The sequence below is a fragment of the Rhagoletis pomonella genome, unplaced genomic scaffold (genome assembly GCF_013731165.1).
Source record: "Rhagoletis pomonella isolate Grant_MI unplaced genomic scaffold, Rhpom_1.0 Rhpom_scaffold_00011, whole genome shotgun sequence".
Lineage (NCBI taxonomy): Eukaryota > Metazoa > Arthropoda > Insecta > Diptera > Tephritidae > Rhagoletis > Rhagoletis pomonella.
Window position 1 is genome coordinate 2,812,989 of NW_023458565.1, and position 20,039 is coordinate 2,833,027.

At 37.8% G+C, this 20,039-nt stretch overlaps 1 protein-coding gene across 1 annotated transcript in view; it reads left to right on the forward strand.

Annotated features, from left to right (window-relative positions):
- The window catches only part of LOC118747286, a gene marked incomplete in the record, with an annotated part of 304,434 nt that overhangs the window by 101,481 nt on the left and 182,914 nt on the right, over positions 1 to 20,039 (forward strand). Inside the window, 1 exon segment of the mRNA XM_036481289.1 lies at positions 16,149 to 20,039. Within this exon segment, the coding sequence (XP_036337182.1) occupies positions 16,149 to 20,039 (3,891 nt within the window).

Consider the following 20,039-nt stretch of genomic DNA (forward strand, 5'->3'; position numbering starts at 1 on the left):
CAATGCAAATTGAAGACAAAGGTAACAAGCAAAATAGTGAAGAGGTTTTAAGACCGGTCGGTTGGTAGGCGGGGGGGCAGGCGCAGGACATACAGATGGGCAATATGGTATGTAGTGAAAAGTGCAGACATGGCATGTCAAATCGAACGCAAATCGATTGGGGTAGGCGCATGCCGCAGTCAATTCACAGCACTTATGGAGGCAGAAATACATACGAATGAGTTAGTAGCCAGTATGGGATTGGAAATGGTACATCACGATGGTGAAAAACTGAATGAAAGTGGGAATGAAAAGAATTGAAGGATGGAGAATGCTACATATTGGGCAGGGCAAAGTTCTTAAAAGCCTAGCTATATTGCGGTATTTTACGAAATTGCTCTCCTCTGAAAGTGCGCTTAATGTGGATTCAATTGGCATACGAGAAGAATGCCATTAAAAAGTGTTTTCTTTTTATTTCATCTCGTTTTGCTAGAGAAATCTTAATTTTTTGGAAAGTTAACGTGTAAGAACTTGTAAAAAAAAAATCAGCACATGCCAATTACTTAAGCTGATAAAACCATCTTTCAATGGTAGTCATTTTACAAAATTCTTATAATTGATAAAGCAAAACAAGCCATGTGCATTCTTTTTCGAAGTGTGCATACCCAATGCGGAAAAGTAATTTCGTTTTCTTTCTTACTTTTTTTAATGCTAATTTTAAATACATACCTTTATTTGCCGTCTGTATCAACGATCTTTTGACAATATTCTGGTGATTGCATATCTCCGCTACCTTGAAAGAAATTATGGCGATTTGGAATTTTTACACAAAGCTGAATATATTCATTTTTGAAATTGTATTTTGAGGTCCAGTAGGCAGAACCTAGGTTAGATTAGTGGCCCGAGCAACATACCAACAACAATTTTTTCGTCAATTGCGGTTGCCTTGCGGCAGGCGGTGGCTAAGGTGCAAGCGGACTTCTGCAATCAAAAGGCTTTGCATAAAAACTCAAATGCCGTTCGGAGGCGGCATTCATCTCCACGTCCCTCTCTTAGTATAATAACGTCAAGACGCACACCAAAAATTGTATGAGAAGGCTAAGCACTTAACATAAATTAGTAAATATTTGTGATGTGGGAACGATAATGTTTTCTTCCTATTTTTATTTTTTATTTGGTCATAAAATTTTTTGTTTTATGAAAAATATTAAAATTTTTAAAAATATGACTGACATCTCAATGGCTTTAAAATCCCGTTTTGGGCTAATATTGCTGTACGTTCTATAAGCAATTATTTGCAAAAAAAAAATTTCCCGGAATGTATCGAGATGAAAGTCATTTATGCTTTTCTCTTGACGTCCAATGTATTTTGTATGGAAAACGATGAAATGAGTATGGCAAGCGCGCTGGACTCGCTGCCAAGCTGTACTTGTTGAAAAACTCATACGAACTATGTACATATCTACCTTCATTTTTGCAGCAAATCGCGTTTAGAGGAACAGTTCAATAAATTTTTCGAATATCGTAATTTTTGGCAAAGCGATTCAAATCCGTTTTTGGTCGATTCTGAGTTTTCTAGAAATGGCACGAAATGACGCGTTTTTCTTGGGTTTTTTATAAGCTTAATTCATATTTTTCAATGATTTTCCGGCTTATCTTTAATATCGAAATTTTCGTAATGAGAACAAATGGACTAATTTTACCACCGGCGACCACTGATGCACACGCCACTAAAACACTACACAATTTTCGATGAGTCGTCAACCAAATTAGATTTCATTAGCAAAGAGCAAAAAGTTAGATTTGTGATAGAAAAATCAACTTTATCTCAGAAAACTCTGTTGCAAAAGTACAGTAGCGGTCAAAATGGATAATGGTGTTTCGTGTTTAATATTTACAATGTTTTTCAAGTCAAAATTTTTTTGATATTTTTTATAATAGTGTGGTTCATGCTTTAACAAAACCCGTATAAATCACACTTTCAAACTTCATTTTAACCAGAATTTTTATAAATTTTTTTGGGTAGGCAGTTAACAGGCTTTGAAAATTCAAGTGAAATAAGTGTATATAAGTGCTATAACTTCAACCGCTTAGACTTTGTTGCTTTTTAAATTTTTCCTAATACAAGACATTTATGTTTCTATGGAAAAAAGTGCAAAACCAAAAAAAAAAAGAATTATTAGAAATCATAGCGATTTTTAGCCGCTCAAAGCTTGCATTTATTTTACCAAAATTTTATAAGCCTGTTGTTAACTGCATACCCAAAAAAATTCTGGTTAAAAAGCTCTAAAATAAACGATTGTGGAATATTTCTAAATTCTGTATAAAGTTTGAAAGTGTGATTTATATGGTTTTTGTTAAAACATTTTTATAAAAAAGTATAAAAAAATGCTGGCTTGAAATACATTGCAAATATTAAAAAACGAAACACCATCATCCATTCATGACTCCCACTGTATGTTTTCATTCGTTTTATATTCACGATTTTTACACTTTCGAGCGTTCATGTATATTATCAAGTTACCTAGCTAGAGACCCCACCAATACCTATACACAGTGGCGGATCCAGGTGGGGAAATTTCTGCGTCCGCATGATTGCGCAATGATTGATCAATTTCGTTATATTTCTGAAAAAATATATTTGTATCATATAATTATAACACACTGGTGAAAAAATGCCTCAGTTCTTCGAATTCACTGAATTTTCAAAATTTTCAGATTACTTAATTTTAAATTTTTACTTTTTTTGTTGCATTTTCGAATTTGTACTATTTTACATAGTTGAAAGTCACAAGTTTGAATATTTTCGCAGACTTAGAAAATAACGAAAATTCCAAAATTTTGAATTTTATGAAATTATTAAATTTCTTGAGATTTCTTATTTTTAGAATAATTTCCAAAATTTTAAAAACTTTCGAGATTTTAGAAATGTTTGTATTTTCCAAAGTTTTTATTCGGAAATCCATCCTAAAATGTAAAGATGTGAAACATCACAAATTGTCGAAAAATTCATGGTACTTGTATATAAAATCTAGAAAATTCTTAGAATTCTGAAATATATAAACATTTTTGAAAAATTCCAAAAATTTTCCACTTTTCTGAACACTTATTTTGTGCTTCGTCTTCTTCAACATACTATTTTAGTATGTTATTCACGATATATGTTGAAAGATAAGATATCTAAAAAAAAAGTGGTAAAATAATTTTTTACATCAACACCTGAGTGGAAGATCGGCCTATCTCGGCAGCCCGTTCGAAAACGCCCTATCATAGAAAATTATTCAAGAACGCTCTATTTCAGAATTTTGCTGAAGAACGCCCTATCTCAGAATTCGATTCAAAAACTCCATATATCAGCTGAAAATACATGGAAAATGTCCTCAGATAGGGCGTTTTTAGATCGGCAGCCGAGATAGGTCCATATTCAACCAAATTCTGAAGTAGGGAGTTCTTGAAAAGTTTTCTAAGATAGGGCGTTTTCGAACTGGCTGCCGAGATAGCTCGATCTTCACCTCAAATATCGATATACTCAAATTTTAAATTTAATTGTAACACATATATTTTCTCAGAATCCCAAGGTTATATATTTAACCTAAATCTTCTATTTATGAAACAGTTCTCGCAATTTTTGGAACTAAATATATTTCAAACAACGTATTTTAAAACTATAATATTGCATATATAGTACAAGTATTATTGCAATGATTTTTTTTTAGATACTTGTATTGCCATTTTCTTTAAAATATCACATGTTTTTTATTAATTTCATTTTCAGCATAATTGCACAGAAAGTTACTTCCAACAAACCCGATGAAGAAACTTTTAATTAACATAAAAAGAACACAAATAGAATAAAAATGACTTCAGAAACATATTTGGATTTGACTTTTGATCGCAGTGGAAAGAGTGGCAAACGTCCAATTAGACCGAAATTATTGAAATTGACTGATGTTACGATGCCGCATCGTAGTAGGAAAAAGACAAAAGTTAAGGTGAGTTGAAGCAGCTAGATGCTATTTACAATACGAAAAACGTTTCGTATTTCTATGTTAATAGCGAAATGAAATTTTAAGCAAGTAATTTTTAAGCAAAAAACAAAACCGACTTCAATTCTTATATAAAAATTTAAGATTATCGTTAATTTCTTCATGATCCAATGATCGGATTTAAACCAAATTAAAAAAAGAATTATGGAAATCGGTTAACGTGGTCCAAAGCTATGCGGTAACATACATAAAAAAATATATTCCGATGAATTGATAACCTTCTCCTTTTTGTGTAGTCGATTAAAAAGTTTCGAATTGAATTTGTAAGCAAAATAGTTTGTTTATAAATTTTGTATTTAAAGTGACTAATTAAAAATATGTGCATACCTATTCCAGTTGTGGCTGTCGGACGCTATAAATATAAATTATATTTCAGTTTCAAGTAAAATGGCAAAATAAAGTAAACTAGTAAACCCGCATGGCGTTATAACAACCAAAATTAGAATTCGAAAAATTAGAACCTTTTTCAAATATGGGTCGGAGTTATAAGCGATCTGAGTGCCATACTTCATCTAAATACGTGCAGCGGTTTCTGAGGGAAGAGAGGTCCAGCAAAGTATCGGTTTTTAATATCATCAAATTCCAAATCACTCTGTACTGATAAAAAAGTTCTCACTTAAAAAAAGTAAAATTTTATCGCACATCTACAGGCCAATGTCTTTACTTCGACCTCTCATATTTTAAAATTCGAAAGAACGGTGCAAATCTAATGACCTCGACACTCATATTTTAATATTTCATATTAACTTTCGTATGAGTTAACTAAATTCGAATATTCAAACAGTGTTTTCAAATTAAAATCTTCACGCATCTCTTTCGTCTAACAACCAAATTGTGATACATATTTTAATTACCTAATTGCCTTACTTAAGGTTGAGTTGGATTTTTTAAACAGGTGGCAACCCTCCAAAACATATTTCAGAAATAATACCTTTCAAACCCATTTCCATTAACGACCTTTTAATAATTCATCAAACTTATTAAATAATTTGAATGCTACTTTTTAAACACACGGCAACCCTCTTCAAACATTATAAATATTCTTACTGAAGATTTGTTAACAATAGTTCGCTTGAAACCTGATTTTCTTATTTTAGATAGTTTGCATCAAAGTTAGTCAAATTCGACTTTTTTAACTGGTGGCAGCCCGCTTCCAAAGTGGTTTCAAGCTAAAACCGTCTTGAATATCCTTCGTCTGACGTTGTGATACATATTTTAATTAACTGATGAATTAAGTTGAATATGATTTTCTTAAACGTATGGCAACCTTCGATTCGATTGATGGCATTATTTTAACAATTCATTAAGCTTATTAAATAATTTGAATCTGCCTTTATAAACGGGTGGCAACTCTCAACACAAAAATATTCTAAGTGTTCGAATTAAAGATTTTTTAACACTTTTGTTTGGCATATTTTGATATTTCATTGTATATAAGTTAAGTGAACCCTCTACAAAATATTTTCGAACTATTTTCTGAAACCCCTTTCGTTTGGCACCCATATGGGGATACATCTTTCTCTTAGTGCAAATTGAATTTGATTTTTTAAACAGGTGGCAACCCTCCTATAGTTAAGTTAAGAAACAAAGCTTTTCAAAAGCATTTCGGTTGATACCCATTTGTCAATAATTGATTTATTTTTTTAAATAATTTGAATATAATTTTTTAAAAGGTTGCAACTCTTTCCAAAAAATTAAAAATGTATTGCACAGTCCAAGCCTTTTAATTTGACACCTCATTTTGGACAATCGAACGAACGGAGCGGTTGTGATGATATTGATTATCAAATAATGGAAATTTAATTGTTCAACAGGTGGCAAGGCCTACAGGCAAATAATTTTTTGTGAAGGGTTGACACCTATTTGAAAAACTAAATTATATTAAATTGATAAAATAAATGAAAAATTTCATTATGAGTATGAAACTAAAGGGGTTAAAAAAGTTGCCACCTGTTTTTGAAAAAGGTAATTCATGATAAATTAAATATTTCATTGGTATAAAACTAATGGGGGTTCAAGAAAGTTTACTTTCAAAAATAATTTTGAGGCGGTTGCCACCTTATTGAAAAGTTTTACTTAATTAATTTGATAACATAATCTAAATATTAACAATTAATTTTTAGAAAAAAAAAGACAGACGTTTTCGTATGGAATGACCCCTTATCATAGTTTTCATTAAAACGTAACGAACTTTCGTTTAAATCAATATGTACTTCGATTTCATACGCATGTATGCAGTTTGTATGTACGTATATATTTTGATTGTATTAGACTTCCTATAATCAGTAGGAACCACAGATGCGGCTTGCTTCCTTGCATTCATTACAAATTAATTAACACATAAAACTTACGGGCGGTTAGTTACGAAAGTGAACAAGATATTTTACAACATAATTAAAATCATTTGCACTGTTCAAAGAAATATCATACTTACGACTACCTAAAAGATACCGAGGGAGTAATTAGAAAAAGGCTAAAATTTTTACAAGTTTCACATTACAACTTGCAGCAGAGTTGATTATACTTTGGCATGAGCGGTTGCCAAAAAAAAAGTTACTTCACTACTAAAGCTTAGTTAAAGTATCAATTTTTAATATTGCAAGTTGCTTAGAACTTTGAAGCTTAACTGCAATCACTGTTAGGCAAGATATTTATTAGTTGAATACATTTGACCGTTGCATATTTTTATAAATTTTAAGAGCCCTAACTGAATTCAAAATTTTCTTTGCGAAAATCGCTACTTAAGTGAAAAACTGCTTCCATTTTAGTTTTTTATTGAAGTGAAACTTCTTTAGCGGCGGTTGGTTGGTTGGGAGTAAATTGGCAAATTCAACGGAAATGGTGCAACGGAAATCGTTGGGGCTGAAACAAGTGCTTCTTGAGTGTATTCACATGGTATTAATTTAACAAAAATTTGCTTATAAAACATCAAAGAATAACACTTAGAAAAAGACCAATACAAGAATGAAAGTAAAGGTGAGTACGCACATAGATAAAGAAAAAGATAAAGGCAAAGATAAAAATAAAAACAAAAACAAATATGCGTAAAGATAAAGGCAAAAATGAAGACCAAGGTATACTTAAACATTTGCTTATATAAGGGTTGAATTGAAGGTGAATATGTAGATGAAGAAAATGATAAACATAAAAGTAAAAACAAAGATGAGAATGAGGATACCTATAAAAGTAAAGACGAAGATAGGGGAAGAAAGATTAAAATAAAGGTAATTAAAGAGGAAAGGATATAAAGAGAGACACAGAGACTCAATCTGGGAAATATTTTTTTTGATTTTAGAAATGTTCGGGATTCTCGAGACTAATTTTGTTATCGATATTCATCGATTTGGTTATCGATATTTATCGACTTTGTTATAGATATTTATCAATTTTATTATCGATATTTATCGATTTTGTTATCGATATTTATCGATTTTGTTATCGATATTAATGGATTTTGTTGTCGATATTTATCGATTTTGTTATCAATATTTGTCGATTTTGTTATCGATATTTATCAATTTTGTTATCGATACTTATCTATTTTGCTATCGATATTTATCGATTTTGATATCGTTATTTACCGATTTTGTCATCGATTTTGTTATCGATATTTATTGATTTTGTTATCGATATTTATCGATTTTGTTATCGATATTTTTATTGATTTTCTAATCAATTTTGATACTTTGCTTGCGATTTTGCTTAACGCCCTACTTCTAAGCCTAAAGGATACCGGTTGTCAAGTCATAGCGTGCGTTGATGACATACCAATCATGGTAACGAGCACATTTCTACAAATCCTGAGTGAATTATTGCAAAACCTCAGCCTTCTAAAAATCTGATCCAAGGAATGTGGACTTGGTGTCTATCTGACCAATACCGAAATGGTACTTTTCACAAGGAAGTATAAAACTCCTCTATTCAAACCTCCCATCCTAAACAGGGTGGCACTTACTCTTTCAACCGAGGTAAAATACCTTGGATGTATTCGAGATAAGAAACTTGACCAGAAGCGAAATATTGAAGACCGCACCAGGAAGGCCAATACCGCCCTATATGCCTGTAAGATGGATATAGGCAAAAAATGGGGAATAAAACCACATATAGTACACCGGATGTACACAGCTGTGACAAGACCCTTCCTTTTCTACGGGGCACCGTATCGTGGCCTGCTAATAGGCTGTTTTGTCCAGAGCCAAGGTGGAACGAGTGGAGATGATGGCTGCCATGCTCGTCACGGGAGCACTGTCCACTACACCCAACAAATCTCTGGAAATAATGTTAAATCTTCCACCTGGGGATCTCTACGGCAAATCTTGGGCCGGCTGCAGTGCGGCCAGGTTAAATAGGATCCGGCCGTGTAGATACCTTTGGACACGAAAAAGTACTTGAAACTGTACCCGATAATCTACGGCAGTTAAACTATATCACTCCTCTACTATGCTTAGACAACAAATTTTCCATAAGAATCCCAGAGAAGAACGAATGGGAAGGGGCCACAGACTGAAACCCAGGGTCGACGGCTATATATACAGATGGTTTCAAGCTTAGCAAAAGAGTGGGTAGCGGTTTTCAAGCATATCTAGACTCCATAATGGACGCCGCTCAGAGGACGGCCTATCACCATTTATTCTGACAGCCAGGCTGGTATCAAATATCTTAAATCTAACGGAACAACATCTAAGCCATAGAATGAAGGAAGAGTCTCAATCGGCTGGCATCAAAATGCTCCTTGACTGTTGTATGGGCCCCTGGGCACAGGGACATTCCTGGCAACTGCTTAGCTGATGAACTGGCAAGGAGGGAAAATATCTGAAGTAAATTCTGCTCTAAAGGCCGAACTCATCGTGGAGGTAGATACCAGGTGGGTTGTGGAAACCACCTGCCAAACTACTTGGCAAATTCGACCAAGGAGTAATTTAAAGCGATACATAGCTCTCACTCGACTGGACCGCTCTTCTCTCAGATTAGTAGTCAGGCTGATTACCCCGCCTGATGGACACACACGGATAAAGGTTGGGGTACCCCACCAAGGATTTTTGGATTGCTTAGTTGACTTAACTCGGCGAACGTTCTGATATTTTGTGCTATATAACGCGCAATCGGTGGTTTAATTACTAAGGGAAGAAAAGAAAAAATGGCTTCGGCTACTGGGAGCACAAGCCCCTCTTCTAACCTAACCTTATGAGAGGAATAACTTATGTCTGGCGTTGAAAAAGCCCCTTTAGTAGGTATTGTTGTATTAAATTTTCATTTCTTGACTCATAATTATGGTGACTATTCGTACCGGTTTTGAGAAAAGTGTCCCGCATAATATTTTTTTAAAGTCGGGAAGTTTAAGTGTCTCGATTTTTAATATTTGTGCCGATTAAATCCCGATTTTCAGTGTTTTATTTATTAATTTAATAGAAGTCTCCCTGTGTTCTGGCCCAAAAACTTGGACAAACGTGGCAGCACTTTCGTAAACATAATCTTGGGTTATATTTATTCGGTCAAACTGGTACGATATAGCAGTCCATCATAGTTGCTATAATTTTCTTTAAATTTTTTATAATTGTCTATAAGGTTTGTTGTTTTTTGTAGTGAAAATATATTAAATTCATGGATATATAAAACATAAGCTACATTTATTGTATCTATAAAATGTTTTGATATTTTGTTTTGTTTTAAATAAAACTATTAAAATATGTACGTCCCGATTTTTGTCTACAGAAATCTAGTTACCGTACTCATAATATATCATGTTTTAGTTTTTGCACAACTTTATGTTTTTTAATTAACGTACTTAGCTTATTGGTTTATATGTTGCACACATTTACGTTACATTCATTTACCTAATTAAACTTGCATTGACGTGCATTTAGACACATACTCGTACAAAAATACTTCTAACACAGTTCTTTAATTAAAGCTACTTTTAAAAATTGAGTCCAGCATCTTTGGGCGCGTGGTCCGTTAAATACGTATGCACATACATTTATGTATACAGTCTTAAAGCTGTTCAGTCTATTCTAGCGTACTACATGGCATATGAGTGCTGGCTGCTATTGCTTTCATTTTTGCGTTATGTATGTATGTATGTAGTACTTTGGTTTTCATCATGAATTTGCATTTATTTGCTACGTGTCTCTACTACACACATGCGTACATGCTGCTCGAGTAGGCGTATATGTATATACATACATTAGGGTGCGAGTTATTTGGCAAAGCAGATTAATTTTTCGGGACTAAATTAATCCATGTCAGCCGAGGAATGGCTCAATGCCTTTCAATGAGCACTAATTCTATTTGAGATTGGCTAGTATGCTCTTAGAACCTGAACTCGGCATAGGGCACTCGTATGTAAGGTGATGCTTAGTTGAACCAGTGTGACCACTTTGCGAGTAATTCCTCAAAACGTGAGGAATTTCGGGTGCGCTTGAGTAATTTTTGAGGATTTTTAATTAGAGGAATTTCTCTCGATATATTTGCAAATAACAACCATGTTTTACATAACAGAGCAAAGAGCGAAATACATAACACAAGCAGCTTGTCAAACCTACTTTTCCCATTTCGCCATACATCATACAAACATGACTCGTTCAAACAAAGAGTTTAAGTTTTCTTCAGGTTCACAATGTAAAATAGTTTGGTTTTCTTCGATTTTTCTCTCTTGCGTCCTCATTCGGTGAAAATTCCGTTGCGAAGGAAGCGATGTTACCATACACAACGTAAGTGGTTTGATCAAACGTCAACATGGTGGCCAGAAAATAAAAAAAAAATTGATTTTTGTTCACATTTCCCTCAAACCTTATACCGCGATAATTGACGCAAGTGGCGGGCACTTTTGCAGCTGTATGGCACTTTTCGTCAACCAAGATCGTCTTCCGCAGCGGTGCGATGTGAATTGGAGGATAGAATAGCATTGCTCCTTACTAAAGTTCAGACGATGAGAAGTTGCCTGATTAAGCAGCATTGAGAGTCGATTGCAAAACTTCTGGGCGGTCCATCGTGACTGCAAATTTTTGACGTTTCACTTTCGATGCGTTGCATGGCGCATAGTTTTTGTTGCAGAGGGGCGCATGTGGATCTTAACTGCGACAAGACAGTCTATGCTGGCGCACTTAAATAATGCTCGAAGCCTATCCTCTTTCGTTAGCTACGTTCTTTGATCGATGGACATCCAAGTGGATTTGTGGCTGTTTCGATGCTGGCGCCTTGTACTGCTAACTACCATGTTCCATGCCCCGGCGAAGTCGGTTAGTCTCGCTCCGATGACCAGATTTGTGGCAGCTATAGTCGATGTCGTACGCCGCAAATTTTTTTGCAATCATGTCCCGTCTACCGCATTTCCTGAACTGAGGTGATGTCTTTATATAATATCCAGCATTTCGAGGGTTCGGAGATTCCATATACTTACGCATTCAAATCTAATTTTCACATAAAACTTGTTTTGTATTGGTACGCCCTAATGTTTATATGTATGTTATGATTTATACTACGTACTTAACAAAGCAGAAAGTTGTGGTTGAAAAGTAAATTTAATAATGGAACTTCGCTTCACGCAATATTCATGTAATTTGCCACGCACACGCACATACAAATATATTTACATGAACTTTAATATATTCGTGTAAGTAGCTTTGAGTATATGCGTTTACATATAAACGTTCGCATATGAAGATGTGTATGTAAATACGTACATACATATGTCCCTGCCTATGTAAGTGTTTAACTTTATGCATTGAATTGTTCAACGCCGCGATTTAATTTAAAATTTTCTCGCAGCCGCCATCATTTGCCCAACGATGATTAATCACTGTAATGAGCAGGTATTTACTGTAAAAAAAAAAAAAAAAACAATAATAATTTACGTGGAGTCGCTGCGGTTACAGCAACATTGTGCAGATGTTTTAAGTACAAATTTAAGGAAAGATTAAATAATTATTGGCACTGAACTGGGTACTTCCTGGCGCTAATAAAGGACTTTGTTAAATATCGGCACTTAAGTATGTAATTAGTGGAACAAGTAGGTGTATATATGTAATTGATTATGCCTGTAATTAAATTTTGAACATTTTTCTTTAATTGATAATTTACTAATTTCTATCAACTAAGGTGTTTTGATGGAAAAATATTTTCCCGACTACGTAGTATAGTTTATAAAAAAATGCATTTCAAAGCGGTCCGGAGCCGAAATATTCCGAGCACAGTTTCATGCTTACATATGTGAAACCATTGATTCAAATAAGTTATTTTTATATTTAAGCTATTAAAATACATTTTTTTTATTTCTCGTCAAATATGGCGGATGGTTTCTTTGGGCCCCAAATGCCATTACGACTTCTGGAAAAAAATATTTGCTTATTCTTATAAGTGGAACTAATACCGGATATTCACAGAATGTGAAAATATTCACCAGAGATGTTAAAAATGCTTGCAAAATAATATCACCATTGCAGTTGAAAAATCCGACATGCTGGAGGTAGATTATTTCTAGATAATTTGGGTACGCTTGACAACGCAATGGTGTTACCCATTTTGCCGAATTAGGTCATCACTTCATACAAAATTTTCAAATCAAAATATCAATCATCGATGGGTAAAAAAGTTACAGAATAGCACAGTACAGGTCAAGCTGCATATCCCATGATATAAATATAGTAAGATAGAACCGCTGAGAGACACTTTTAAGATTATTGGCGCTTGAAAACAATATAATTTAAAACTCAAATTCATAAAAACGTTATTATTTTCAATCTCAGACTACAACAACTTTGAACAACTTCCTTTTTTTATACTCGAGCGCACTTGTTCACAAGGGTATTATAACTTTGTTCGCATAACGGTTGTTTGTAACAGCCTAAAGGAACCGAGATAGACAAATGTATACATAAACTAGCTGACGCGGCGAACTTCGTCCCGCCAAAAATTTATTTTTTTATTGAAAAAATGTGGGCCAACGTTTTCACCACAATTTTTTCTCAAGTTTGGTTTTGTGGTCGTCAGACCACATATTTTCTATAGCCGTCTTAAATAACCTAACGAAGTTGTTATATCCGTGAAGAAGTTCTTGCGGCAACAATGATCCGGTATGATGATGAATCGCCCTTGAATCTGTATCCTTGTATCCTGTATCCTGTGTCCTTGAATCTGGACGCAATTTCAAGATGGGGGAGTATCATTGGTCTACAGAAATCCAATATACATACATAGACTTACTTCAGACGAAATATCATAAATGTCTTACAATTTTCTTTGTAGTCATTCATCAAGAATTGTCTTTATTCTATTTAGTCACAGTAAATGAAGGACCGCAATGGTTATGGTAGTAGATTTAATGGTGGTAACCTTGACTACTTTGATGCCCGAATGACTTCACTTGGCAATTTTTAGCAATAACTCGACTCCAGCGCAACCTATACTATTGCCACTACTCTTACCACTATATATCTCTATTATGAGGAAAATCGGATCAAAAATATGATTTTTGGTTGTAATTCCACTCCAGAGCCACTGTCGAGCATTTTTTTTTCGCCGCAATATTTCCCTTCACGTTGCCAATACATGTTTTGAATATTAGCCAGAACGGATCGTAAATACAATTTTTAGTACAAACTCGACTCCAGCGCCACCTGGTGTTTTAAGTTGTGAACCTCGTTTAGGAGGAGATCACCGAAAAATTATATATGTATTTACACTTTTCTCCATTATGGGATTGATACCATATCAAGTTCCAGGACTCTACCACAAATACTTCCGGAGATATGCGGTATGAAAAACTCGATTTGTATGGTAGATACCATGCCCCCTTGATATAACGAAATTACTATCGGCCTATAACCAAAAGGTGTCCACAATTTCAAAGAAATCGGTACAGCCGTTTGCGAGATCACCTCTTTTAAAAATAGGGGACTTCTCTTTATATAATTGGTATAGATAATAAGTATACGTAAATAGCCAATACCCGAACTATAAAACAATCATTCAATTCTATTCTATGTATATCTATAATATGTGTACCGAATTTCAAGAAAAACGGACCATATGTACAATTTTTTCGAATAGATCAGTCCCTGGTCCACCTATCAGAAAAAAGTATCCTATATGTTAATCCGGGCCAAAAGCTACCTACCTATCATATTTCAAGCGAATCGGACGATAAATAAGAATAGATCGGTCCCTGGTGCACTTCTCGGAAAAAAGTATCCTATATGCTAATCCAGGCAAAAGCTACCTACGTACCGAATTTTAAGCAAACCGGACCATAAATACGATTTTTTCGAATAGATCGGTCCCTGGTCCACCTACAGGAAAAAGTAAATTTTCTTTGGCCTAAAACATGGTGGCTGCTGATTTATGTACAAAATTTTATGAAAATCGGACCAGGCGTTCGCGAGATTACCTGTCACAAAAAAAAAAGGGACTTCTCTTTATATTATTAGTATAGATAGATATAGATAGTATAGATGATCAGAGTGAAAGAGAAGTCGATTAAGTTATGTCTGTCTGTTCGAGCAAAAATTGAGATATCTCAACGAAATTTGGTATGCAGGTTGCCCCTTATCCAAGGTGTTCAAAATGGTCGAAATCAGACTGTAACCACGCCCACTTCCCATTTAACGGTATTATCGCAAAATACAAAAACTATGTTATTTCAGCGAATATTTGATTAAAGTTGTTGAAAATTAGTATGAGAAGTAAAATTTTGGTACAAAATAATATAATTACGGAATGTTTGGGGAGTAACTAACTCTTTTTGTACGCCATCTTTTATACGCGACATTTTTAAACACCTCCCAGTTAATTTTTTACGCGGTTTTTCTTTATGCTGCACGGGCTTTTCTTATAGTTTTTTGCTGTGATTTTATTTATTCGTTTTGTAACTATGTACACACAAATTGAAACCTAATAGAACGCTATATTTCAATTTGAGTTGACAAAAGCAATGGAATACTATCGAAATCGTTACGAAAAGGCCAAAAGTAAAATGCCTCCAAGCCTAATATCCGACTAGTTATTCCCACAATTAATAGAAATATGAAACATTAGCGTTTTTACCTCATTCATTTTCTGTATCAATGACAGTTTTGTTACGGAAAAATATGCATTTGAAAAAAAATTTTTTTTTTTCAGTTAAACATTTTTGTCACCGATACAGAATTGGGCTGTTTACCGAACAAAAATTTTGTTTTTTTTTTTTGCTTACAAGCAACAAAATTTATCAGCACATAAATAAAATATAAAATTTTCTTTTGTTTGGATCGTTCATTTACGTCTAAGTCGTATGTTTTGGTATGCATTTAAAATATGTTTGCATACATATATATGTATGTATTTTCGTAAATATGGGCCTATGTACATATTGAGTTCGTTCGAGTTAGAAGTATCCTATACAAATACATTACGCGGACTTCTTACTTACAATTGTACGCACAAGTAGGTTACGCCATGTGTAAGCTTTTATGCGGATCAATACAATAGAAAGCAAATAATATATGTAAAAGTGTATATTAAAGTCAATGAAAAAATAACTGGGTAGCCGACAGATGAATTTGTATACACATATGTATGCTCTGAACATCTATGGAAATTCGAAAACCAACGCACCAACACATGTGGCAGGTGGCATATATTGCACGGCAATACAAATGCTTTTAACGCTAAGCTGATTTTATTTTGCTTGTCTTTTTGCAGCCATTTTGTATGGTTGAGTACGCAGGTTGTCTCCTCTGACAGACCATAAATACGTACATATATTCCATTCGGCTGCACACATCTCTGCATGCATTTACGCATCAGCTGGGGTATGCTGTGACAACGGGAAACTTTTCAATCAGATTTCCGTTTCCAACAACATTTCCGTATTGCGAGCTATTCATGCTCATAAAGCGTAGAGGAAAACACTCACATCACGTAGATATTTAATATGCGCCTTGCCACCGCATGTGGTAAGATTATGTCGATTGAGAATTGAATGCTTCCATATGCGTGTAGAGTAGGCCGCACAGTTTGCCGTTATCAGATAGAAATTTTCTGACATTTATTTCGCTTTTTTTTTTTGTTGTATTGTTAGGCTGGCTATCGTATCATAGCTTCCTTCGAATTGATTTTTAAACTAATTTATTTTCGATCTATTTGCAGGGCAAAGACCGGTCGATATCCAACGTGCGTGAACGTATTTATGATGATCCAGCCTACACAGACGACATAAGCCACCTGGCGAATCCTCTACGTCGCAACAGCTGCTCGGGAAAGCCAGATAGTAAAGTGAAAAGTTTGGCTGGTGGCAGTGCAATGGGAAACGCGGTGGTAACTGGTGGCAGCAGCTCGTTGGGCAAACGCAGTAAATTAACCAAAGAATTTCTACAGCACGGCAAATTGCGTGATGGCGGCGGCTCCTATGAACGTAATGATTCAAGCAGTTCAGATGAGCCATTGCGTTCGGAAAGTCAATCGAAAAGTGCGACGGGTAGTGTTGGACGACGTGGGCGCAGTCTAGAGCGCAGTTCAGCAGCGCATGGGGAGGGAAAGAGTGCGGAGAAGAAACGTGAGAAACGTGAACGCAGCAACAAACAGAAAGGAAATGCTTGCATGGAAGGCACTTTACTACAACAACAACCGAACAAACAACAAATGGAAGGTATTAGCGCCGCCAGCGCCAGCAATCGCCGCTCAAAAGCACAGTCAGCTATGATGACCAAGCAGTACAGCGATGGCGCCGCTGCGGATTTGCAGTGGGCGGGCGAGCAAGCGCGCGATGAGCTAGCTTCAGTGCGCAGCGGCGCATCCACTTCTAAAGCTATTGCCACAGGTGTGCCCACCCCCACCGCCTCCTCATCAGGTGGCAGCTCGAAAATGCAAATAGGTCGCCGCTTCTTGCGCGGCGAAATCGGCATTAAGAGTTTCAATTATTATCTACTAAAGGAGGGTATTAAAAGCTCGAAACGTTTTGTGGAGAAACAGCGTAACTCTATCTCAAGCGGATTGGCTAGCGCGGCAGGTGGCGGCAAGAAATCGCACTCCCGCAGCGAGGAGAATATCTACGAGGAGATTTTCTTTAAGGATGCACCACCATCCGATGATGAGCAACAGCAATCCCAGCAGCATCAACAGGTTCAGAGTGAGTTAAAGGCTCAAGCAACAATACAGCAGCAAAACCACCATCACCAACAGCAACAACAACATGAACAGCATACAAAACCACAACAATCTTTGCCACAATCGGTCAGAGGTGCGGATACACCTATTTCACAATGCAGCGGCAGCGAAGAGGGCCTTTACGCCGATTGCGAGCTATGCCTGCAACAATGCACCAAAGAGAATTGCGAATACTGTTACGCGCAGCAATCGCGTTTGGCGGCAGATAGTCAGGACTGCCGGGGAAAAGAGCAGCGCGACATGGCGAAACCATATGCTGTTGTGCCACTGCAACATCAGCAACCACAACAAGATAAAAACGTGCAACAGCAATTCGATAGTCTCGGGCATCCATTAATTACTCAAGCGCCATGTGGCAACATGCATACCAGTGACGACTTCAATGAGACGATGAGTGGAAACAGCAACGCCCCGGGTAATCGTTTGGTAGGCGGTCAACTACCCACCGCCCACATACTTGAATTCCAATCGTACAACCCGAACAATCCGGGCGTATATAAAATTGAGACAACACCGGTGGCCATCACTGGTGAATACAATCCGATACTGCAATTTCAACAGTCGTCGCCTTCAACAGGCACGGCCACCACAACAACGCCAAGTGCTGAACTACAGCCCCAACCGCAACTGAATTTGGCGCATCACGTGGCTCATATGCCGCAACAGCAAACACAATTGGCACAACAACTTAGCTATCAGCAGGCTCAGCCTCAGCAGCAGCAGCAGCAGCAGCAATTTAAACACTCTTCACAGAGTTATTTACTGCAAAGCGGCGCCACCCTGCCACACCACCACTGCCATCAGTCAGGCGTGGGTGGCGTCTCAACCAGCAGCGCTGGCATACTCATAACCCAACAGCGTGTACGCGGCAGCCACCGCAGTGGTAGTCAGCAGTCGCACTACATGCTCGCTTACAATACGCCCACAGTGGCCACAGGACCGCCACCAACTGGCGTTGGCATGCAACGCATGAACACCAAATCATCATCGTCAAGCGACTCGTTGCAACATCAACACATGCATAAATACAACACCATGTCGCGACTGGAGGCACAACAAGTCCTGTTGGGAGATCCTTTCTATGGCGGCGCCAATGTAGGCCCGACGCATTCGCTTATGTTCGCTGCCAGTCGTCCCATTGGCGGTTCACAGATACTCGTCGACCCCTACGATTTGCCGCAAATGTACAAGAGTGACTCGCGCGCCTCCATAATCAGCGAGTATTCGCTACGTAGCAGCGACAATTCGCATCGCTATAATCGCTTTCGATACGCAGGTGGCGGTGGTGGTAGTTTCAGTGGCGTAGCTGGTGGTGGTGGTGGTGGTGGTGGACAGGTGAGTGACTCCAGCCTCGGTGACTCACTCTTCTCGTGCACCTCGGCACAGCGACGCTACTTTGGCAGCTCAGAAAGTTGTCGTTTTGGATTCGAGTGTCGCCGCTGCAGCCTGGATGGCGGCGAAAAGTGTAGCTATTCCGACACTTGCCGCTACGAGTGTCGTAACTGTGATTGTTCGTCCAGCTACTTTTCGTCGGACTTTGATGAGTTGTATGGCAGCGTGGCGGGTGCTGGTAGCACTGCGGCAGCGCTTGCTGCACAGCGCAGTAGCGGCATACCGCGCAAGACTGCAGCAGGCACGCTGCCCGCAAACGCCGGCCACAGCGAGTACGATCGCCAACAGGAGCAACTAAATTTGAAGCAGAATAAATATGCGCAAGATTTCTTTAAGCATGTAAACGATGTTAAACGCAGCATCTATCAGTCGGAGATGCAACGCAATGGCAGCGGCTCGAACGAAGATAAATTTGAAAGTAGCCGCTCCAAAAGCGAACGTGGCAATGAAGTGCCACAAGCAGCAGCGGGTAGCCCGCGTCGACATGCAACCAAAGAGGCACCGCAAATTACGACGCTGCCGCTTACTAAGGAGCGATCACGCGCACAACGCGCCTCTAATGTCATTACCTCGAACACGGATAGCTCGGCCACGCCTACGCCGGCACCAAGAACTAGTTTGCAGCAACCTCAGTCGACAGCGCAGCCAAAAGTTATACAACGCTCGCGACACGCACAAGTCCAAGCCGCCTACGAACGGCACAGTGAATATCCATCGTTAGACAGACTCGTGGCCAGCGCCACCGGCGCTATACCAAAAGCAACTACAGCTGCATTGCCAGCTAGTGCTGTAGGCAAGTCGAAAAATAATGCAACCAATACCGTGCAACATTCTGTAGAAACTGGCCATGACATAAACAGCAACAGCGCATCTCGTACAGAGCGCTATAGTCCGCGTCACAGTCCAAAGAGTTTGAAAATAACCGATCGCCCACTCGGTTTGCCAGTTGCTTCAATGGCTGGTATACATGCGGACGCGGCCAAGGCCAGCTGTCGCGAGACACGCGTCGCCGCTGAGGCCATTACCAATAATAACAATAATAACTTAGCTCCATCGGCTGCAGATGCGAATCACAATAAGCCAACTGAAATGCATGGCGCTGCCAAGACGTCGGCTGTGGCCGGCGCGGGTGGCTCAGCCAAGCGTGAAGCGCGATATTTGAGTGTTGAGCAGAGCGGAAATGTACCTATATCGCAGTCTGCCAAGCGTCATCATCGCAGCACTTCCGCCTCTAAACAATCTGCAGTGCCCTTAGTGCGCCGCAGCAAGGATATACCTGCGCCGCCACCACCATCGCCAGCCACGTACTCAGACTTGCAGGAATTGAAGGTGAATTTGGAGAATGCGCAGCAGCAGGGCGATGGTAGTGAAGGTGATGCTAAGAAATCTTCTGCTGAAAGGAAAAAGAAGAAGCGCACAAAAGAAGACAACGAGCGCCAGGCCAAAATAAATGCGACCGAAGGTCGAACACAAATGGAAAAA